This window comes from Amphiura filiformis, chromosome 17 (assembly GCF_039555335.1).
Source record: "Amphiura filiformis chromosome 17, Afil_fr2py, whole genome shotgun sequence".
NCBI lineage: Eukaryota > Metazoa > Echinodermata > Ophiuroidea > Amphilepidida > Amphiuridae > Amphiura > Amphiura filiformis.
Window position 1 is genome coordinate 56,766,953 of NC_092644.1, and position 20,486 is coordinate 56,787,438.

Sequence of the window (20,486 nt, forward strand, 5' to 3'; positions counted from 1 at the left end):
TAAAAAGTTTGAACTCAACAACAAAATATGCTTCTTTCACATTGAGCTGAATGGTTAAGCTATAACTGCATTATGTTTTCTCTGGCTATTTATAGGTCAAATTAAAATAAGAGGATGATTTTCACATTTTTGGCATATACCTGAGGGGCTTGAGTCCTCCCCCAGAGCCACCCTCCTGGGCATGCACATGCCCATATACACATTTTGAAGATTAATTGACAAAAAGAAAAAGATCACATAAACGTAAGAATGTATGTGTAACTTCATAACAACCTGCCAGTATACCTTTTAAGGGTCATAAATTGTAGGGTGTGGACTAGAATTTGGGCAAGGCATTTATTCAGTTTTGGGTATTATATTAGTAGGGATGCCCACTCTCAATACAGTTTCCACTAGAACGATTTTTCATTTACTGTGTGCGTGCACTCACACACGTATTGTCTATGGAGAAACTGATCGATACAAGAAATCCCAGGCCTGTTAAATGGCGTACATACTTGTTTTGATCCAAATGTAGGCCTATATCAGGGTGTTTCAAGAAATTCCTGATTCCACCAGAAAACATTAACCAAACTTTTTCCTGTTTGGTCAGTAAATAGAGAGGACCTTCCTTCATGAAGAGATCAATTTTTTTTAATGAGAAATTTAATGAGATGAGAACTACAACAGGTTGAAGTGACACCATTCCGTGCATCAGGTGTTCAAATGCAATTATCTCCGAATTTGGAGTGAATCATACAAGCAAACTTACATACTCATAAAATTTAACTATTTTTGAAGACAAAATGTGTAGGATGTTAAGAAATTTAAGAATGTTTAAGCCTACCATGCCCATCTCAAATCATGCACTTCCCGTGCACTTCTCACTACCATGTAAATTTCATATGCTATCCATCATGGCTTCCATGCACACACAGTGTATTGCTCAATGTAGTAAAGATAACCTTTGAGTTGGAGCAAATTTCTCAAAATTGGTAGTGATTAATGTTACCAAACTTATGCCATGATGAAATATAATAATTTTGAAGATAAAATGTGCTGACCTTAAAAGATTGAACAATGTTTAAGACTACCGCTTTTCATTTGAAATAATGCACTTATTGTTCATCTCCTCTATGGAGATATTTTCCATAGCGCCATCTATGATCAAGCTTGAGGTTTCACCAAACAAACCATGGGTTTTGAGGTCTTATATTTTTTGTTGTATGTCAACAAAATCGATTAAATTTTCAGGATGATCTTATTTTCATGTTGTTATAAGTAAATATAATGTTCCAGATAAGCTAGTTAATAAATACATTAAGAAAAAGTACCTTAAAGTTGCACTTTCTGTTAGTATTCCTTTTTGGGACTTTTTAACATGTTCTAGCAGCCCTATATAAAACCGTGACACTCGAAAGGCCATATCTCTGGAAAAATGTTTCTTTCATCAATTCCCAGCCAATAAGTTAGGTCTGAATCAATTTAAAAGTACTTCAATTTTTAGTGGACACGCCTAATATTAGTGTTAGAGCATAAAAGAACTTTGTCAGGTTATCCATATCAAAACGATGCACTTGTCGGCTGCTACATGTGTCTCATTTCACATAATAGCTAGGAATAAATACCAGACTCATATCAAGTGTAGGTCGCTTCAAATCATCCCCAAGTCAAATTGTATAAGGAATGATCTCTGTATTCCTCAACCACGTGGCTTGGGATGATTTAAAGTGACCTTCACTTCGGAAATGAGCCTGGTATTTATTCCTAGCTATTATATGAAATGAGACACATGTAGCAGCCGACAAGTACATCGTTTTGATATGGATGTACACAATTTACTTGTCAACTTAAGGGGTAGGGTATGAATGTTTGGACAGTATTTATTGTGGGACATTAGAGCACATCAGACATATTGAATTGCATTCTGAATACGAAGAATGTCCTTCTGATATCAAATGATTAAAAATTGATATTTTTGATATTTAACAGTACTCGAAGTAAACTTTATAAATCTGATGATTTGTACTTAAAGTGTATGTAGGTGGGATGAAAAGCCGATGATCAATTGAAAATTTTGACCTTTTGTATTAAGATATGGATTTTTTCAAAAAAAACACCAAAAAAAAGGTCTTTTGGGAAAAAAATCCATATCTTCAATATGAAAGGTCAAAATTTTCAATTGATCGTCGGCTTTTCATCCCACCTACATACACTTTAAGTACAAATCATCAGATTTATAAAGTTTACTTTGAGGACTGTTATATATCAAAAACCTGAAAAATATCAAATTTTGTCATAAAATTTGAATTATATCATGAATTTCAAAAAATGAAAATTATTTGATATCAGAAAGACATTCTTTGTATTCAGAATGCAATTCGGTATGTCTGATGTGCTCTCATGTCCCACAAAAAATACTGTCGAAACGCCCAAAACACTCATTCCAGTTCCCTTAATTACCAATATATATATTTACTATGCACAGGCGATATAGCCTCCTAAGTCCTAACTTGGCAATCAAACCCAATTCATACACTGGAATTCATTGTATATTCCAACAGATTTAGAATGAGAAACTATTGTTTGGTAACATATCACACACTTATCATTATATAACAAAGTTTGCTTTATGAACCAATGGTAATCTGAATAGCTTGGCCACCACTGCCTGACTCTGCAGACCGTTTCCTCAATACTGCCCTCATTTGTTTATGAGTAGATGGGCAAACTTAATGACAAAATGAGGGCATAACACTCACAGGCATAAATCACCAAGTGATGGGGGGACAAATCCCAAAAAAAATTGATGGGGGGAGAGGATCCATACAAATCATTCCCCCAATGTTGATACGGTACGATACCTGTATGTGGTTTCTGACCAAATTAACCTCATATCTGGCCATTAAAAAAAACAAATTTGCACAATATTTCACCATTTTAGCTTCAATATGAGTGGCAAAAATTTTCATGTGTTTAGCACACACATTTGTACCATAAACTTGTTCTGTCACCAAAAGGTGCTGGATTCACAGTACTTGCAAGAATCTTTTTCCAACCCCATCAGGCAACCAAAAATGGTGTCATGACAGCCTGGCAGACAACTATCTTTAAAATGACAGATATAATCAAAATCATGCAAACTTGCATATTGCTACAAAAGACACCCCTCAAAAAAAATCCTGCACTGAATGCTACACTTTGTCTGGTGACTACCATATCTTACCACTTGTGAAGTTTAAAGTGACTAAATAGGGCAGGGTAACTAAAACATCAAGTCGGGGAAGTGGATTTTTACACAGAGTAGACTTACCCAATGTGAAAGATTTGCGAGGTATGTCTCTGAATACCCTTTTAAACCATTTCTTGCATTTTAACTTACATAATTATGGTCATTTAGTGCTTTCTAACACTTACAAGTATATTCACAATTCACTGTTTTTGTTACAATTGTTTTTCTTATTGCAGAAAAGCTGCAGCATTGTTAATAGGTTATTCCAATTCAAATCCACATACCCACTATGGAAGACATGACCTTAATCTTCCACACAGGGAGTGTAGATCTCAAATGGAGTCACCAAGTCAGGTAACTCCCTGTATGTGATTTTACGGTCATGTCTTTCATGTGATGCATGGATTTTAAATTGAATAGTCGAATGCTGTCATTGTGCAATTTTAATACAAAATGCGTCACAAATTTGTAAATATTTGTATAAAAATTGAGATCTCTGTAAATTATACACACTATGCTCTGTTCAAAATAAGTTGTTCATTTACATAATTTACATGTGCTGTATTACATCAGCAAGAAGTAGTATTAGAGTTGTTACAAATTTGACACGCTATTTCTGCAGACATTTGATATGGTCATAGATGACGACCTTTGAGCTGTCATTGCAACTTGCATTCACTGTCTCTTACTTATACGGTTTCATAGTGTAACATCAAAATTGATTGTTGCTAGGTCAACTGGAACGCTTTCTTTGTTCAGAACTACGATCAAAATAATCACAACATAAAGTCAGTATCTTGTTAACAGGTGTGCAAAACAAGTTCGAACTAGGAAGGTATGACGTATCCACTACGACAGCGTATAACACTACCATTCTATAACAATGTACTTCATACACTTTTCCACATTTCAATTCATAACATATAAACACAGATAACTCCTCTTCTGGATCTTTTGTATGAGCACTCATGAGTGATCCTCTGTGGATCTAATGCTGGTTTCATACTTTCTGCTGCTTGCCGCTGAGCAGAGTGATGCTTCATCATGTCGCTTGTACTTTTCTCCAAGAGGAGCGGCACGCTGCTAAGCGGCAGCAGCGTGACTATGAAAGCCAATGTTGCAGCTTAGCATCACCAAAAATTCTTTTCTGTTCTCAAACGTCAGAGCGGCGCCGCTCCCGAAGTGACTTGAAGTCAACTCCTCGTGATGCTGCCACTTGGGCAAAGCAGCGGTGGAGTGATTGATATATCGGCTTGACGCTGATCAGCGCTAGTGTTTCTGGTGCGACTGCGCAGTGAATCAAAATCGTCATCAGAGCAGCTAAGCGGCAAGCAGCAAACAGTATGAAACCAGCAAAATGAAGTATTACTTGACTTGACATAGAATGCCTGAACTAATACCATAGTAGAGAAGTGACTGTACACCACTCAAAGAATTCAACTGGGAGAATGTGGACTCTGTATGGCTGCATGGATAATGTTATGAGAAATACCTATATTGAGCTGTCACGTTGGGGACCAATAATAGTCAACCTTGTAAAAATCTGAAATAGTACAGTAATTGGTATGCTATGAGCTTGATCATTGCAAATGCTAGAGCATTTACACACACTGCTTAGTACACATAAACAGCACAGCGTGTTGAACACAGATTGCAAGCCCACACTAAGATTGAAGTTGGTTGGGTACATAGTCAAGTAATCTGTAATACCGGTACCACCATTCTATTTTCCCATATATGATTGTCAAGCTAATATAGCAGAGTCAAGTTCTCCCGGCTTATTATCATGGGTACTTGGGTACACTTGATGTACTCGTCAGAGCAACAATCTAGCTGTGTATATCTTCCGTCAGTAGTCTCAGAGAAAGGATAGCACAATTCTGTAATTTGTCATATGCATAAAACTGTCCACTGTTCAATGACAATTGAGCCCATGTGCCAAAATATCCTATAAAATTTGATTCCAACAATATTTGAACATGGCAATTCAAGATTATTACTCTCAATTTCAAATAATGTATATGCAATAATTATAAATATAAAAGGATCTTTACAAAATAGCTATTCAACACAAGCAGAACATTTTACAAATTGAAAATTACACTAACCTATCATTTTTGACCAACATGTAATTTACAAACAGACAACAACAATACCAATACTTATCGGGTAATTTGTAGAAGTTTACAAAATGTAAAAATAAAGTGCTTAGTCATGAAACTCAAAAAATGAACTTGATTGAAATAAAATGAAAAAGGGTACATTTAGGCATGGAAGTACTCATACTTCCATGATGGAAGTACTCATACTTCCATGATGGAAGTACTCATACTTCCATGATTTAGGATGCTGGAGATTTCACTCATCATAAATTACAGACCATTTGTAGAATAGAATCACTCAGTGACTGAGTGACATGTGTATTGTCTGATTTCATTTCTTTTATTACACTCCGACAGTTGATATTTTGCTGTATACGCTGGCGAAGTTACATAATTAATTGGATTAATTACCATAGCAATAAGTGAAAAATTTTTTAACATATCGCGCTGCACTACAAGCAGGTTACACTCATCACCTGTGTATGTCTGCAATCATAGATTTAATACAATACTGGTCTTTTCAAAGATACTAATCTTACAGGTGCAAGTGATCAGCATGATATGGTTCAATGCAGAGGTACCGCGTGAACGTATCAGTGCAGCATGGTATATTCAAATATTGTTTTCACCTATTGCTATGGTAGTTAATCCGATTATTACGTAACTTCGCCAGCGTATTCTCCCAATTCATAACAATTCTGTCTTGTATTTTTCACATTGAAGGCCTGTTTCCAGGATTTATTTTGGGGAGTGCAGGGCTTATGAATGATGGACTGTTTTTGGCAATAGGATACTTGGGAACCAACTTCCCAGAACTTCCTCAATCACAAATTACCATCATGTGGTACCATCAACCACCAAATAATAATTTGGTCACAGAAATTAGTGCCAGTTAAGATGACAAGCTTGGAGGTATTGATTTTTGAGGGATAATTCTTCCTAGAGCAGCCTAATCGATAAACTAACAGATTTAATAAACATATGTAAATCCCATCTCACAATAAATACTAAAAAGAAAAGGAAAGCAAAATGATATGAAGCCATTACAAATTATACACACCAATGAACTCCAAAATAACTTAACAAAAAGTTTGAAATAGTGGTTGGCACCCACCAGATTAGGATTTAGGATTACAGGTTTGAGGATTAGGATTGGGATTAGAGTCAGCATTACAGTTAGGTTTAATGGATTATGATGTCCAGCTTAGTATTAAGGTTAAAGTCGGGATTAATGTTGGGGTAACAGCTAGTATTCTGAAGTTGCTCCCTTATTGTTTTTAACTTGTGTTTCAAAACTTGCCCTCTGCAGCTCAAGATTGGATACTATTAGTGTGTAACTGTGTAGAAATACAACCAAATTCTAAAATGCATTGCTTGTAGCACCTCGCTGTAAAACATATATGGCAATGAGTGTATTTTGGAATGCAAATTCCACTTATATATGACTGACCACAACATTTTGGCAGTGTACATTCCAAAAAATATAAAACAAATCTTCATTATGACAATTATCACACATGGCAAGAAAAATTGAGGCAATTTCTACACTTCATTATAACAAGGAATCAAACCACTGGTTGTTGCTATTGATACTGTAACTGGACTATTCCAGTTGAAATTCATGTACAGTACACCCCCTATGAAAGACATGAACCTAATCTCCCACACAGGGAGTGTGAATTTCAAATGGGGTTACCTGAATGGGTAACTCCCTTTGAAATCTGCATCACCTGTGTGGGAGATTAAGGTCATGTCTTCCATAGATTGTTAACCAGTGTTAATCAATTATAGCCGAAATAGGGAAAAGATGATTGGATGACTCAAGACTGTACATGGATAATTATGTGACCGGGGCCTTAGAGGTGGCATAAAGTGTAATCCAATAAGTTTTATCTCTCAATGGGTATTCCAGTTGAAATCCACACACCATCTATGGAAGACATCGACTTTAATCTCCCACACAGGTGATGAAGATTTTAAAAGGAGTCACCCACTCTGGTACCACATTTGAAATTCACATTCCCAGTGTGGAAGAATAAGATGTCTTCTATATGGGATGTATGGATTGCAAATGAAATAGCCCATTGCCAGTAGGTAAGTGCCCAATTCCAGTCTAATTCATTAGCCAAAACAAAATCCAACATTTTAAAAATCTTTCACCTCTTCAAAATAAATAAAACCCTAATACTTTGGTATGACAAACAAATCAAATATCATTCATTACTGATGTATGTTTTTGAACAATAATGCTCCCCTGATATATATCAGATGCTTTGTTACTTTTAAAGCATTTCATATGGCAAGATATTTCAGTCCTTTTTGCTACAGCATATGTGCAAAGTCATATCAAAATGGTGCATTTGTTGGCAGAATATGCATCTCTTTTCCATGTCTGCTATTTTTTACCGGTCAGAAACTTATACATTTGCCCAGCTGAATGTTTGTTTCTGGTGGCTGGTGGAAAAGTTATTGGGATATTTTAGTTGAAATCCATACACACCCTATGGAATACATGAACATCATCTACCACACATCACAGGGGGTGCAGATTTTAAATGGCGTCACCCATTCAGGTAACCCAATTTGAAATTAACACTCCCTGTGTAGAAGATTAGGGCCATGTCTTCCATAGGGGGTGTATGGATTTCAAATGGAATCGACCATTGGTACAAATAACTTCAAGGACCTTGCATATCTTTCCTGCTATTACTATAGGCATAATAGGATCATGAACGGATGAAAAGCAGGTTATGATCAACAAATGCATCAGTTCGATATGGCTGGTCACATACTGCATGTTACATCAAACAATTCAATGAGACAAGGGTCAAAGATTCATCTTACAGGTTTTCACTTTGCAAGAGCACACAATACATTAGGCTATTGCAGTTGAAATCCATACACCCTGTATGGAACACATGACCTTAATCTCCCCCACTGGGGGTGTAGATTTCACATGGAGTTTCCCATTCAGGTAACCCCATTTGAAATTCACTCTTCCTGTGTGGAAGATTAAGATCATGTCTTACATAGGGGGTGTATGGATTTCAACTGGAATAACCCATTGAAGAATCAACACAAAATCTGTATCAGAAGTCCAAATCAAGTGAACAATCCGTTGATAACAATGCATATTTATTGCTAGTAGAAAACCTTCTCCTCTCAGCTCTTTCATCAGCTTCATCATCGTTCTTCTTGAAATCAGACTCTCCAACATCGTTGCTCTCGACGTCCGCATCACTTTCATCCCCTGATGATGTGAGTTCTGAATGCTCGCCTAGTTCATCATTGCTTTGTGTCTGTTTGTGTTTCTCCTGTAGTTTTGCTATCTCTTTTGTTTCTGGATGCTGGTCCCAGTGTTCTAAAAATTCAATTCATGAAACATGGAGAAAATTGTTCATGACAATTGATGAGTAAAGTATCACTTTCAAAATTTAAAATGGTATTCTGTGTTTGTTTTTTCTCTTATATTTTCTTTTCTCACATCTTCATGCATTAGCAAGGAATCTTTCTTTTGTCACATATCAAATATCATTCAGGTATGGTTAATTATACTACATTCTGTTTTCAGTGGCAGTGCTGGGGCAGGGTACCCCCAGTCAGAACTCTTCCCCCTCCCTGTTGTTCCCCCAGTAAAAAATGACAAAATTCTGCTTTTTGCATAAATTTTGCACAAAATTTGATGTCTTTGCCCCCGGCAAAAAATAATCACTTTGCTCCCCCGATGCCCCCTTCCCCAATTCTTTTTTCTGGTACCACCACTGAATATTTGACCTTATCAGCATCAGTTTCAAATAAAGCAAAGATTTTCGCAGTCTCTTTTATTTATATGTCATGTATTTATTCAAATTTGTTTAATCTACATGTATTTTGGCTTTTTCCCCACATACACAATCAAAAATCAATTTTGAAATAAATTGGGAGCCTAAATCAGTTACATTGGTATTATTAAAATTTGCTCACCTTTTTGACTCGTATATCCTGGCGGTCTTGTACACATACAAAGCCTGCCCTCTACTGTTAGTCTTAAGATGTTATTAGCTGCCCTGTATACATCATGCCTGGCTGCTTTGGCTGTAATGAAACCACGTTTCGCTGCCCACGCTGTTGATAAAAAGAAGAGAGATACTATTTAGTCATTTTTGATACAATATAACACAATCTCACATTTTTCTAAGATACATATAAAAACAAGTCCCATGTTGATTTTGAGGCAGGGAGACAGAACCACTTAAGTATGATAGAATCTACGCATGCATGACCACATTTCTTACACCACTCCCCACATGAGTTTCACATGATCTTGCCAGCAAAAATCATAAACAAGAAAAACTTAAACCATGTTTTTTCCATATTGCAAGTTTTCGGCCAAAATTGGAATTCTTTTGAGACTCAATTCACATAACACAAGCACCGATGGTGCAGTGCTGTAGCCTCACCTAAATTCAGCATTCATATCTGCAAAAGAGTGATGATTCAAATCAGGGAGCCAATGTAAGACATGCAAATTTTCCACAAAGATCAGTCAAATCCGAACAATTTACAATACCCTCCAAATGACCTTTGACATTGGATGACCCCTGGTTGTTTTACACACATCTCCGACACCTTCAAATTAATTTCCAGCAAGTATTTGCCCAAAGAGCAATCTTCTAAAAATTTGCACAAAATTATTTCATTTTAACTAATTATGATGAACTAGTCATAAAGGGCACCTTTTGGATGCTTAAATTAAAGCTAGTCATTTCTAGTCAGACTGTTAAAGCCATATTATAACATTTGCTGAGGAAGACGCCTCACTGAATTTTTAAAATTCCTTTTTTACACGATTAAATTGTGCTTTATTAAACCAATATACCCTGCAAAAAATCAAGACTCTAGGTGCTGTAGTTTTGTCAAAATCCGAGATTTTGAATAAAACGCCGAATCCGCGCTTTATTATTACGATGGAATTATTAGTCGAACGCATACACGATGTTCATAACACACAGTACGTGACGGGCGTATGGGACGGTGATATACATTAACAAAGGGTCGTACCACAACATGACCGAAGGAGTGGTACGTATTGGCGACATGTCGCGCTAGTAGTAAATTCCAATTTTCTTTGCTTTGCCGTAGTTGTTCGGCTCCAAATTAAAAGGGGATATATCTGACAGTAAAAGCTAACATTTTATGGCAAAGAAATGCTAATCTATTTTGTTTGAAAATGTTATAATATGGCTTTAACTGTCCAACAACAAAGGTTAGAAACTGAAGGCAGCTTATTTGACTAACATGACTAAAGAACCTTCAGTCAACCTATCCTTGACTAGTAATTCAAACTAGTCTAAAGAGACTGAGCAGAATTTCATTAGCATGACCAATTGTTATTTTCTGTGTGGGTGTAAACCCTATGTCAATTCATGCATAAAAAGATCAACCTTGAAATCCTACTTGTGGAATTGTTACTTCAGTTGCTATGAACATTTCTGTGGACAAAAATTATATTTATATAGCCACATAACAAAGTGTATATTTCTTCCTGAAATCCAAAATAGGCTAACTCTAGAGATTGACCCATAGCATATGACTGTTCATTAAATTCTTTAATAAATGTCTTTGAACTTTCATCATACAGATCCTGAACTTTTACTTCAGAAGCCAGCTTCAATTACTGACGACAAGTTCCAATTACTTTGCAAATCTTACAATGACCTACATTAATTAGGTCAATTAATAATTTCCACTACATAATCATGATAATGACCACACACCCAATTTCTTGTAAGAAGAGATTGTCAATGTTCCCCCAGGGTTACCAACAATTGTCAGCCCAAATTACAGGTCAAATAATAAAAAAGTCACCCAAATTTATTTCTTAACCATTGGTTTGTATGGAACAGGAAATGGTCGAAATTGTAAGGAAAATATTCAAAAGTCACCCAAATGGGCTACCTAATTGGGGGTTTGGCAACCCTGCATGCATCTCTCAAAAAGTGGCCATTTTGTAGAAGCAAACCTAGAGGATTCTGTCAATTAGTGGTTAAAACTCTTGACAATTTAAACCAATTACAGGATTGCCATGTAAATTGGTTATTAAGTAAAATAAGCAGGGGTTGTATGTCAATTTCACACCCAAAGTGCGGGAAATCAGAAATTTGAGTTTAAGATATTTTTGCACACTACTTTTAAGGAGACCCTACACACACTTTTCAAATTTAAGTTTTGCAGAAATATAGTAAGGACATTCTAAACCCGGTGGGGTCACTCAACTTGCAATACTGACCGCACGATCGTTACCAAAATCACGCAAAAAGGGGTCATTTTTAGGGCTTGTCCGTGGACAAAATTGTCCGTGAAATTGGAAAAATAGAGGTGTTTTATCGCACAAAAATGTCCACAAAATTGAAAAAAAAGGGGTTCTTATTATTTTCTCCGGATCCCGTGGATAGCTGACCAGATAAATTATTAAATAAGGAATAAATTTGGTTTCCTACTTCGTAACTCATCCCATGATCAATATCGTTCTCGGTTCTATTTTGTGCGTAGCCTTAGCATAGATTCGCCAAAATTTTGCAATAGCCAATTTATATGCAAGGAGCTGCAAGGGGTACTACATGTATGTACTTGAATTAAAAAAAACATTCATAAAAGCCTCATCCTTGAAATGTTGAAATAGGGTAAATAGCAAATGTGTCCTCGGAATCTAAAAAATAGGGGTGTTTCAGAGTACCATTTTGTCCTTGTTTTGGGGTAAAAAAGGGGGCAAAATTTCATGATTTGTCCTTGAAATCGACTGCGAAAGGGGGCAATTTGCACTTGTGGTAACGGTCCTACGTGTCCCTCCTGCCAGGGAGTGACCCCACCGGGATTCTAAATATAGTCAAAAACCCATACAAAATCTATGAATGTCACTTTAATCACATACTTTGAGCAGTGCATAAGTTAATTATGCTAACATGTCCCAGTAAAATGTACACCATGCGATGTGTCCCAAAAGTTCAATTTTTGAAATAAAAATCAGTATAATTAGGGTCTATAGCCTTCTTTCTGGAGTAACAATATTCAAAATAACAATGAAAGTCTTCTTTTGAGAAGTTAAAAGTCAAATTCATACAGAAAAACCAACCCTAGGTTCATTACCACCCAAATATAAATCCTGGCTACATTCCTGTAAAAGTGTGACATATGTGATCAAAGGCAGACAGACCTAGTGGAAGCTATACAATAAACTGACAAGGAAACATCTCATCAGGTACACTGATGTAAACAGGACTATAAACTCAATCACATGCATGTCAATCAATGATAAACTTAACTAAGAATGACATTAACGGTCACTCTCCAATAAACGTAGGGTATTCCAGGGCTGTAGCAAGCGGGGCGGCCAGGAATGCCATGGCCGCCCCACTTTTTGAGAAATTTGTTATGTTTTCTTTTATATCTCTATTTCAATTTGGGCCTATTTGTAATTTGGCCACCCCACATTTGTGATGGCTGCCCCACATTTTTCAACCTTGCTACAGCCCTGGGGTATTCATATAATTGTGTTCTTATTGAGGGGGTGCCACATTCTTCAAATACAGGGTTATCAACCAGCAGTCCTAGGGACACACTAGCTGTACCACTACTTCATGTCTTATGCAGCCAGCAACTATTGCAAAGAAGGCTCAAATTTATAGCAATTTGGCCTACTCTGCCTGAAATCCGTAAAAGGTTTTATTTTGGCCCCAAGTAAAAACACAGTGTCTGCTTAGTTATGTACTTGTAAATACTGCATCAACCTAGTAAGGCAGCATCAACTTCACTTCCTCGGACACATCCTGAATATGCCAGTGGAGGAGCGCTGTAGAAGATATTCTCTTTAGTCTTGGGGAGACCAGGGTGACAAAGGACAAGCTATCTGACTAACACAGAAGCTATTGGGAGATACCATTAACGATTTACAATCACATGCAATTGCTTCACTAGCTATGGTTTGTGGTGGTTGGATAAATTTTGTAATCACCTCCTCCTATGCAATCAAATGAAATGAATGAAATACACTCCAAGAAATAAAGGTTTTAAAAAGCTTCTAAGTTGTCCTCTCAGGAGAACCCTAAGAACCAAAAATGGTTCCAAAACCATCGAAAATGGCTGCAAAAATGTGATACAGAACTGTTTTCTGTTCTTTAGAGAACCTTAAAGGTTCTCCAAAATTAAAGAACTTTTTTAGAAGTTCATGAGAAAAGGTTCTCCTGAGAGAACAGAAAAGGTTCTATCTAGAACCTTAATTCTTAGAGTGTACTGAATATCTTACTGAGGCCAGATTGATTAAATGTAACTCTCAAGGCAAAATGGCTGTATCTGGATCATCTTCTTTTGTCTTTTATTTGTAGATATCGCATTTTAATATGGGAGGGTAGAGATGCACTAGCGAGTAAACATGTTAAAAAGGTCAAAAATAATAAGAACAGGTCATAAAAGAGCCATTTTTTATGTAATGATACCTTATTATAAGCCTACAAAAAGTCCATCTGTGTTCACTTCATGCAAGATTATCTTCTGTAAAGATTCAAATCATCCTTCACCCTAATCACCCATTATTTATTTTATTTTTACGGACATAAAATAAAAGAGTAATACAATGGGATATTCCATTTGAAATCCATACTCCCCCTGTGGAAGATTTTGGAAATATCTTCCACAGGGGGAGTGTGAATTTCAAATGGAATTAGCACATAAACCAACTCTATTTGAAACTCATTTTCCCTCTGTTGAAGATTCAGGTTGAATCTTTCTCAGAGGGTGTATGAAATTCAAACGGAGTTGCCTAATATGTTCATTCCATTTGAAATTCATACTCCCCCTGTAGAAGATGTTTCCAAAATCTTCCACAGGGGTAGGGTGGATTTTAAATGGAATAGCCCAATTCATTATTTTTTGATTGAAATATAGGTTACCATCTTCAGGATCACACATAACCAATATTTGGATGCCCCAATTTGCTATGTAATGCTTTATCTTTGGTATAACCATTATTCTAATCAATCAAGCATGTACGATTCCTACCAATTTTTGTGCTTTTAACTTTTTACAGAGTACAGCTAACTGCTCATGGCATCAAAATCACACATCCCAAATTTCACACCATCATGCAAATATATCACTTTTCTATTCTCAATTCTACGGTGAAAAAATTCATTGTTTAACAATCCTAGTATAATAACCTGAAACTACAGAAATACAATCAGTGAAAATAAACTTTACTTTGAAAACTGATCACTATTGTCACATTTCTTTCCACCTAAAAAGCTGGCTATACCTTACCTGAGTGATCACAATGAAAAGTGCAGAGTGCATGCTATGAAATTCTTTGTTATTACTGAGCCTACATATTAAATAGCTGTGGTACAATATATCAAATAATCCTACCAGACAGCATATCACCAATTACTCACTATTTTTTCTATATCTGCAGGGCCAGTATACAACAGAAGTGTATTGTGGACTACTATGTCCATTAAACTCGTTAGTGGACTTTATTCTGTGTGTGTGAAACAGAAATCAAAACCTAAGCAAGTTGGACATTTTTTCACTAAAAAACAACCCTTTTCAAAAGCATGTGTATTGTTGCATTTTGCCTGCATATTTGGAAAGTATAAATGACAGCTAGACCATGGCACACAGGTAAACTATTTGATTACCCAGAGTTGCTATAGTTGGAATTGAATTACAAAACTATTTGGATAAGAGTCTATACTCGCACAATGAATTTGTTGGATTGAATTTTATGACAATGGTGGAAATTTTGAAGTCTACAAGTAAGTTGGGAATACTTCAGTGTGATTACACAACAGAAGAGTGAAGAATGACTATAGCATATGGGAGTATGCTCACAAATTGAGTTGATATAGATTTGCCTTAACATGCTACGAAGGATGAACTCTCCTTAACTCCACTTCATGTTGTAGGAAAAGGATCAAAACGCAGTTACTAAATGAACACTTGCAAATTCAGTTCACATACTACTTATATTCAGTGTAGTTATACATCATGGCAGGGGCAGCAGTTGATAATAAATCAGTCGCTTCAAGCAACATGGCTTCTGCAGGTGCAAGTAAGTCTGCATTACCAAGCCACATAGGAACTAGCACAGTATCATCCAGTAGATCAAGTTCATATACTGATCTTGCCCATGAGGATCTCACCTGTCCTCTTTGTTTTGAATTTATGGTGGACCCACATACACCAAAAGAACTCACGTGCCCTCATGTCTACTGTTACCTCTGTTTACAACGTATGGTCGTAAGAGGACAGAGCATGATTGACTGTCCTGAATGTCGACGTACGACCACTTTACCACGACGAGGGATAGCTGCTCTCAAGACTAATCTGAGGTTGCGCAGTTTAGCGGAGAAACATGTGCAAAGTGAACAGAGCAAGTATTCGATTGAAAAAATTGATAATTTGACTTGTCCTGCTTGTAATAACTTTTTAGTGGATCCACACACTCCTAAGAAACTGACCTGTGCTCACACGTTTTGCAGCAAATGCTTAACAGACTTGATAGACAAAGAGAGTAACATAGAATGCCCTTTATGTAAACATCCAACAAAAGTATCTGAAGATGGAATTAATGCATTAACCACCGATTTGAGATTGAGAAATTTAGCAGAAAAACATCTGCGTGCAAGCATGAAGAGGAACAGGAACGAAAACGGCATCAAATGTCCGCACCATACTGGTGAGAACATGCCCTTTCACTGCTCCACATGTAGCAAAGCGATCTGCCAGTTTTGCCTCTTGCATTCGCACAGAAAACATGATGTAACAGAACAAGACAAACTTGTACAACAAAAGAAAAACCAGTTGGGATCAATATTAAGCTCAGCGCTTAAAGATGTGGACAAATACAAAGCACATATAAAGAAACTGATGGAACTTGAAGGAGCGATAGAAAGTTACTTGAAAGCTGAGGAAGACGAGATTGACAGGTGCATCACTAAAGTGGTGCAATCAGCTCAGAATTCGGGGCAAGCCCTCAAGAAGCAACTCCGCCAGACGGAGCACCAGAGACTTGCGCGAATCCGAGATGAGGTCATTCAAGTGCAGAAGAAGATTGACCTGATTCAGAAAGGTCAGCGTGTCGCACAAGCAGATATAGAAACGTTAACATATGAAAATCATACAGAACAAACGTGTGTTGTGGCTGGAAAGCTCAATCGGTTGTGCATGAAAGAAAAGACTACCCAAATCAACATGCACTTTGTCAACACCGCTAAGTTCATACCGCAAAGGAAAGTTAAGCTTGGTCGGGTAGTAGAGCCTACAAAACTTCACCTAGTGCAAGAATTTGGTGAATTCCAAGGTGCGAATGCTATTGGAGCATCGCTGACTTCTGATGATCTTCTCATCGTTAATGACTTTGGATCGGGACAGATTCATGTGTACAGTTATCAACCGTATGAATACAAACACAAATGTGTTCTTGAGCTTTCCAAAGACAACACATTCCCTCCTCGTGATGTTGCCATCACCATCCGAGAGGAATTCTTGGTTGCAAGATGCACCGGTGTAGAAGTATACTCCACAGATGGGACATACAAGAAAACCATTCTTGGTGTTGATATGGAAGAGGTTGCATCTGAAGATGCTACAGTCAATGTTGCCAGTGTAACCACGACTGGAGATGGCCGTGTCTTGGTTGGTGATACAGGGCGGAATCTTGTGACGGAACATCGGAGCAGAACAAATCGAGTCATACGAACCAGTGTTAAACCTGGCACTGTCGCTGCTGTCGGTGGCACACACATGGCTCTTATAGACAAATATGACAGTGGAAGTGTTCGAGTCCAGAGTCTAGCATCTGGTAAGGAAACCATTAAGCTTGAGATATCAGGATCACAAGGTATTTGCTACGATGAGAAATCAGATTGTATGCTTCTCTTGAGAAGTGAGACTGGAAATGCACCGGGACTTGTGAAGTTAGGAACAGGTGTATTGGAGCAATACTGTAGGGTGAGTGGAAAACTGATTGGATGCTTGATCAGAGGGCTGTACCATCCTAGAGCATTAGTTTTCACCTCTGAAGATATGTTGGCTATAGCAGATCACAAAACTATTAAGATTTACAGAGTTAACCGGAGATAGGAACTGACGATTAAATAAGACATGCATTCTGTAGTAAGATTCTGGATTATTGGGTTATTTGTCAAGACCAACCAAGTTTTCTGCTGACTGTTTAAACAAAATCCTGTTTCTTTTCATTTGGTCTTGACAAATAATCTTAAAATGACTGACAAATTAACATGAATCGCTGAATCATACATAATTCAGATTTAAACAAAAGTATACAGGCTGGCTGTCAATTTGTACAAATGTGTAAATTTCATGGAACTTTTGTTGGTTCTACCTGAAGAAAATACATCTATACTTTGTTCGGCTCATGATTGGCAAAGACTCATAACATAATCGTATAGAACCATTAGAATGGCATACACGCAGTTGGATGCAACACCTATGGCGTAGTTGTGCTTCGAGTGATATGCACAAAATTATGTCAATTTATGCAAACCTCAGTTGGAACTTTATTGATGACAGTAACAAAAACCATTTTTTTGCCAATTGTAAGCAGAACAAATTATAAGCTTTGTAAATGATACAACGAGGTCATTAAATAATACCAATATGCTAATGAAAACATTAACTGAATAATCAGAATACTTGTTGAGATAAGTCATAGTAGAAAATGCTGATTTATAGGAATTGTGTTAACATTTGTTGCTTGTATCTTGAAAATGTGACATAATCAGTACAGATGTACACTTTTAAAAGTACAGAATATATGTGACCATCCACCACTAATGGGCTGTAATGTCCACATAGCTTGCTTTAAGCTATGGTCCATTAAACTTCTCAAAAACCAATCATAGAAAACAAAGGATTTCTCAACTTTTTTACCAATTGTTACTATCTTGCAAATAAGTGACAGGGACATGCAATATATCATTGTAAAGCTTATTTTGAGCAGAATTAGCCTGTCCACTATCTCATAAAAAGAGAAAATGCCAACATTACAGCCGAAATTAAGGCAAAAAAAAAGATTGTTTGCTTGTCCTCCACCGACCGACCCTAATCTGGAAAATCTGGAAAAAAGTTTTTTTTGTTTTACTGCACAAATGAATACCAACCCTAATTTTGAAAATTACAGAAAGTTTTTTTTTCTTTCAACATTTTAACATCCTAAAAAGTTTGTTTTACAGTTTCTATACATTTCTAAACTGTTTTAAAAATATGAATGAAGTGGTATACAGTAGAGAAATATCCCAATTCAAACTATTTGGGCTTATATTTATTAAGCTAATTAAAGGCATACAGTCATGTTTTAGGTATGACCTTTAAAAATAAAAAGATATATTTAAAAAAAAATAATCCTGACCGACCAACCCAATTCTGAAAAAGTTGTGCAGGACAAGCAAACTATCTTTTTTTGGCCTTATGGTGGATGGTAACATATATTATTTAAACAACATTTATGCTTTGTAAATTAACAAACTTCAAGGCGTATTTCATGATCTTACTTTTATAACATTTTCAGTAGATTTCAGTTGAATCTGATTTTTTGTTTTGCGAGTTATGCATGATGATGTGTGCTACACTGCTTCATAGGTGACAAATTTGATGAAATTTTTGCTGAATAAATTATTCTGCAAGAATATTTTTGCACAATATACATTTATCATCAGGTTTCCAGTAGTATAAAATTCTCAACTTTTTTTGTAAAAAGTGGGAGTGATGAGGCTGTGGATCACAAAATGACACTTTTAAAAGGTACTTTTCCAAATTAAAACATTTATATGAATATAAAAAGCAATTTACATTATGCAAATATGTCACAGTTGTTGATTGATCGCAGACTTCACCCATGGGAACATTGCTCAATTTCTGAACAAATAATTTTGTATGTAAATACTTTATATCTTGAAATACCAAACAATGAAATAACTTAATGGAAATATTGGAAATCCTACTTTTTTCTCCAATCAACTTTTTTCTCCAATTTTGAAGGATTCTTAAATAATGCTAGGACTTTCTCTATTGTTTCCGTCACGGCAAGGTCAAAAGTACAACCGTAGTTATGTAAACATTGCAAACAGAACTCGGTATTCCGCTTATGCAAAGCAGGAATAATTGGGAATTTGAGCTTACAGTACTGTTCTGAGTCACTGTTTTATTTAAGGGTTCCAGTATGCCCACTTGTATTTCCTACAAATATAACAATCCTAGTAATCCAAGGCAAAATATTGTGGGAATATCAGATATTATAATCAGGAAAATTGATATAAGCTAGGGGGTGCCAAGGTTTTTATCAACTTTTAACAATATCAAAAATTTATTTTTCACAAATCACAACCCCACCAAAAATACCATAAATATCAAAATACAAGTCTTCCACCAACAGTCCAATGAGGGAGCAATGAGGTCTTCAGTTACAATGTGAAAATGTCACTGTCAAGTATTTCTTTTGCTTTAACTCAAGCAACACAAAATCTTCTGAATTTGTGAGTGCAATACTTTTTAGCTCCTTTGCTGTGTAAAGCACATGAAGGATTTAAAATAATCAATTTGGCAGATTTGTTAAAATAGTGATTATGACCAAATATAGGCAGTTTTTTTAGCTTAAGGATATGTTTACAGCCCTTTATGACTACTTTTCTGACAATTCTCAAATGAAATGGGTATTATATTTGTATGATGTATTTTGAAATGAAGGTGGTTTTGTACAATTCATTCTCAATTAAGCTCCTTTATAGTTTCTCTACGGATGTCGATTTGTGCCTACATTCTTTCCCACAACAGGTACAGTTCAGAGGTTAATCCATCTCCTTTGTTATGCAATATGCACATTGTATTGTGGGAAGGAATTTGGTACAAATCAACATCCGGTAGAGAAACCCTACAGGTGCGTATTGAAGTGGGTTTGTCTTTTTTTTTTTTGGTCCAGAAGTTCAATATACTGCAATCACAGTCGTGTATATAAGTTCATGAGTTGAAGCTAAAATAAAGTGCAAAATGTGTATTTTACTTTAACATTTTGAAACATGCCTCATGAACCACTAGACTTACCAAGCAATATGTGATGCAAAATCAGTCGGAACTCGGAAATATTGATTTTGAGATATAGCCAAACAAAGGAAATATTTCCGTTT

At 36.3% G+C, this 20,486-nt stretch overlaps 2 protein-coding genes across 2 annotated transcripts in view; one reads left to right on the top strand and one right to left on the bottom strand.

Moving 5' to 3' along the window:
- Positions 1 to 2,285: 2,285 nt before the first annotated feature.
- Positions 2,286 to 20,486, bottom strand: part of LOC140138025 (guanine nucleotide-binding protein-like 1) — a 92,816-nt gene continuing 74,615 nt past the window's right edge. The window contains exons 10-11 of the mRNA XM_072159863.1: positions 9,277 to 9,417; positions 2,286 to 8,674 (exon numbers count right to left, since the gene is read on the bottom strand). Of these exons, the coding sequence (XP_072015964.1) occupies positions 8,403 to 8,674; positions 9,277 to 9,417 (413 nt within the window). The 3' untranslated portion in view covers positions 2,286 to 8,402. The remainder of the gene's footprint in view (positions 8,675 to 9,276; positions 9,418 to 20,486) is intronic.
- Positions 14,738 to 17,475, top strand: LOC140138024 (uncharacterized). Its single transcript, XM_072159862.1, has one exon. The coding sequence runs from the start codon at positions 15,331 to 15,333 to the stop codon at positions 17,425 to 17,427; it is 2,097 nt and encodes a 698-aa protein (XP_072015963.1). The 5' UTR covers positions 14,738 to 15,330; the 3' UTR covers positions 17,428 to 17,475.

Coding starts and splice junctions, on each gene's coding strand:
- LOC140138024 (XM_072159862.1), top strand. CDS start 15,331: ATGGCAGGGGCAGCAGTTGATAATAAATCAGTCGCTTCAAGCAACATG.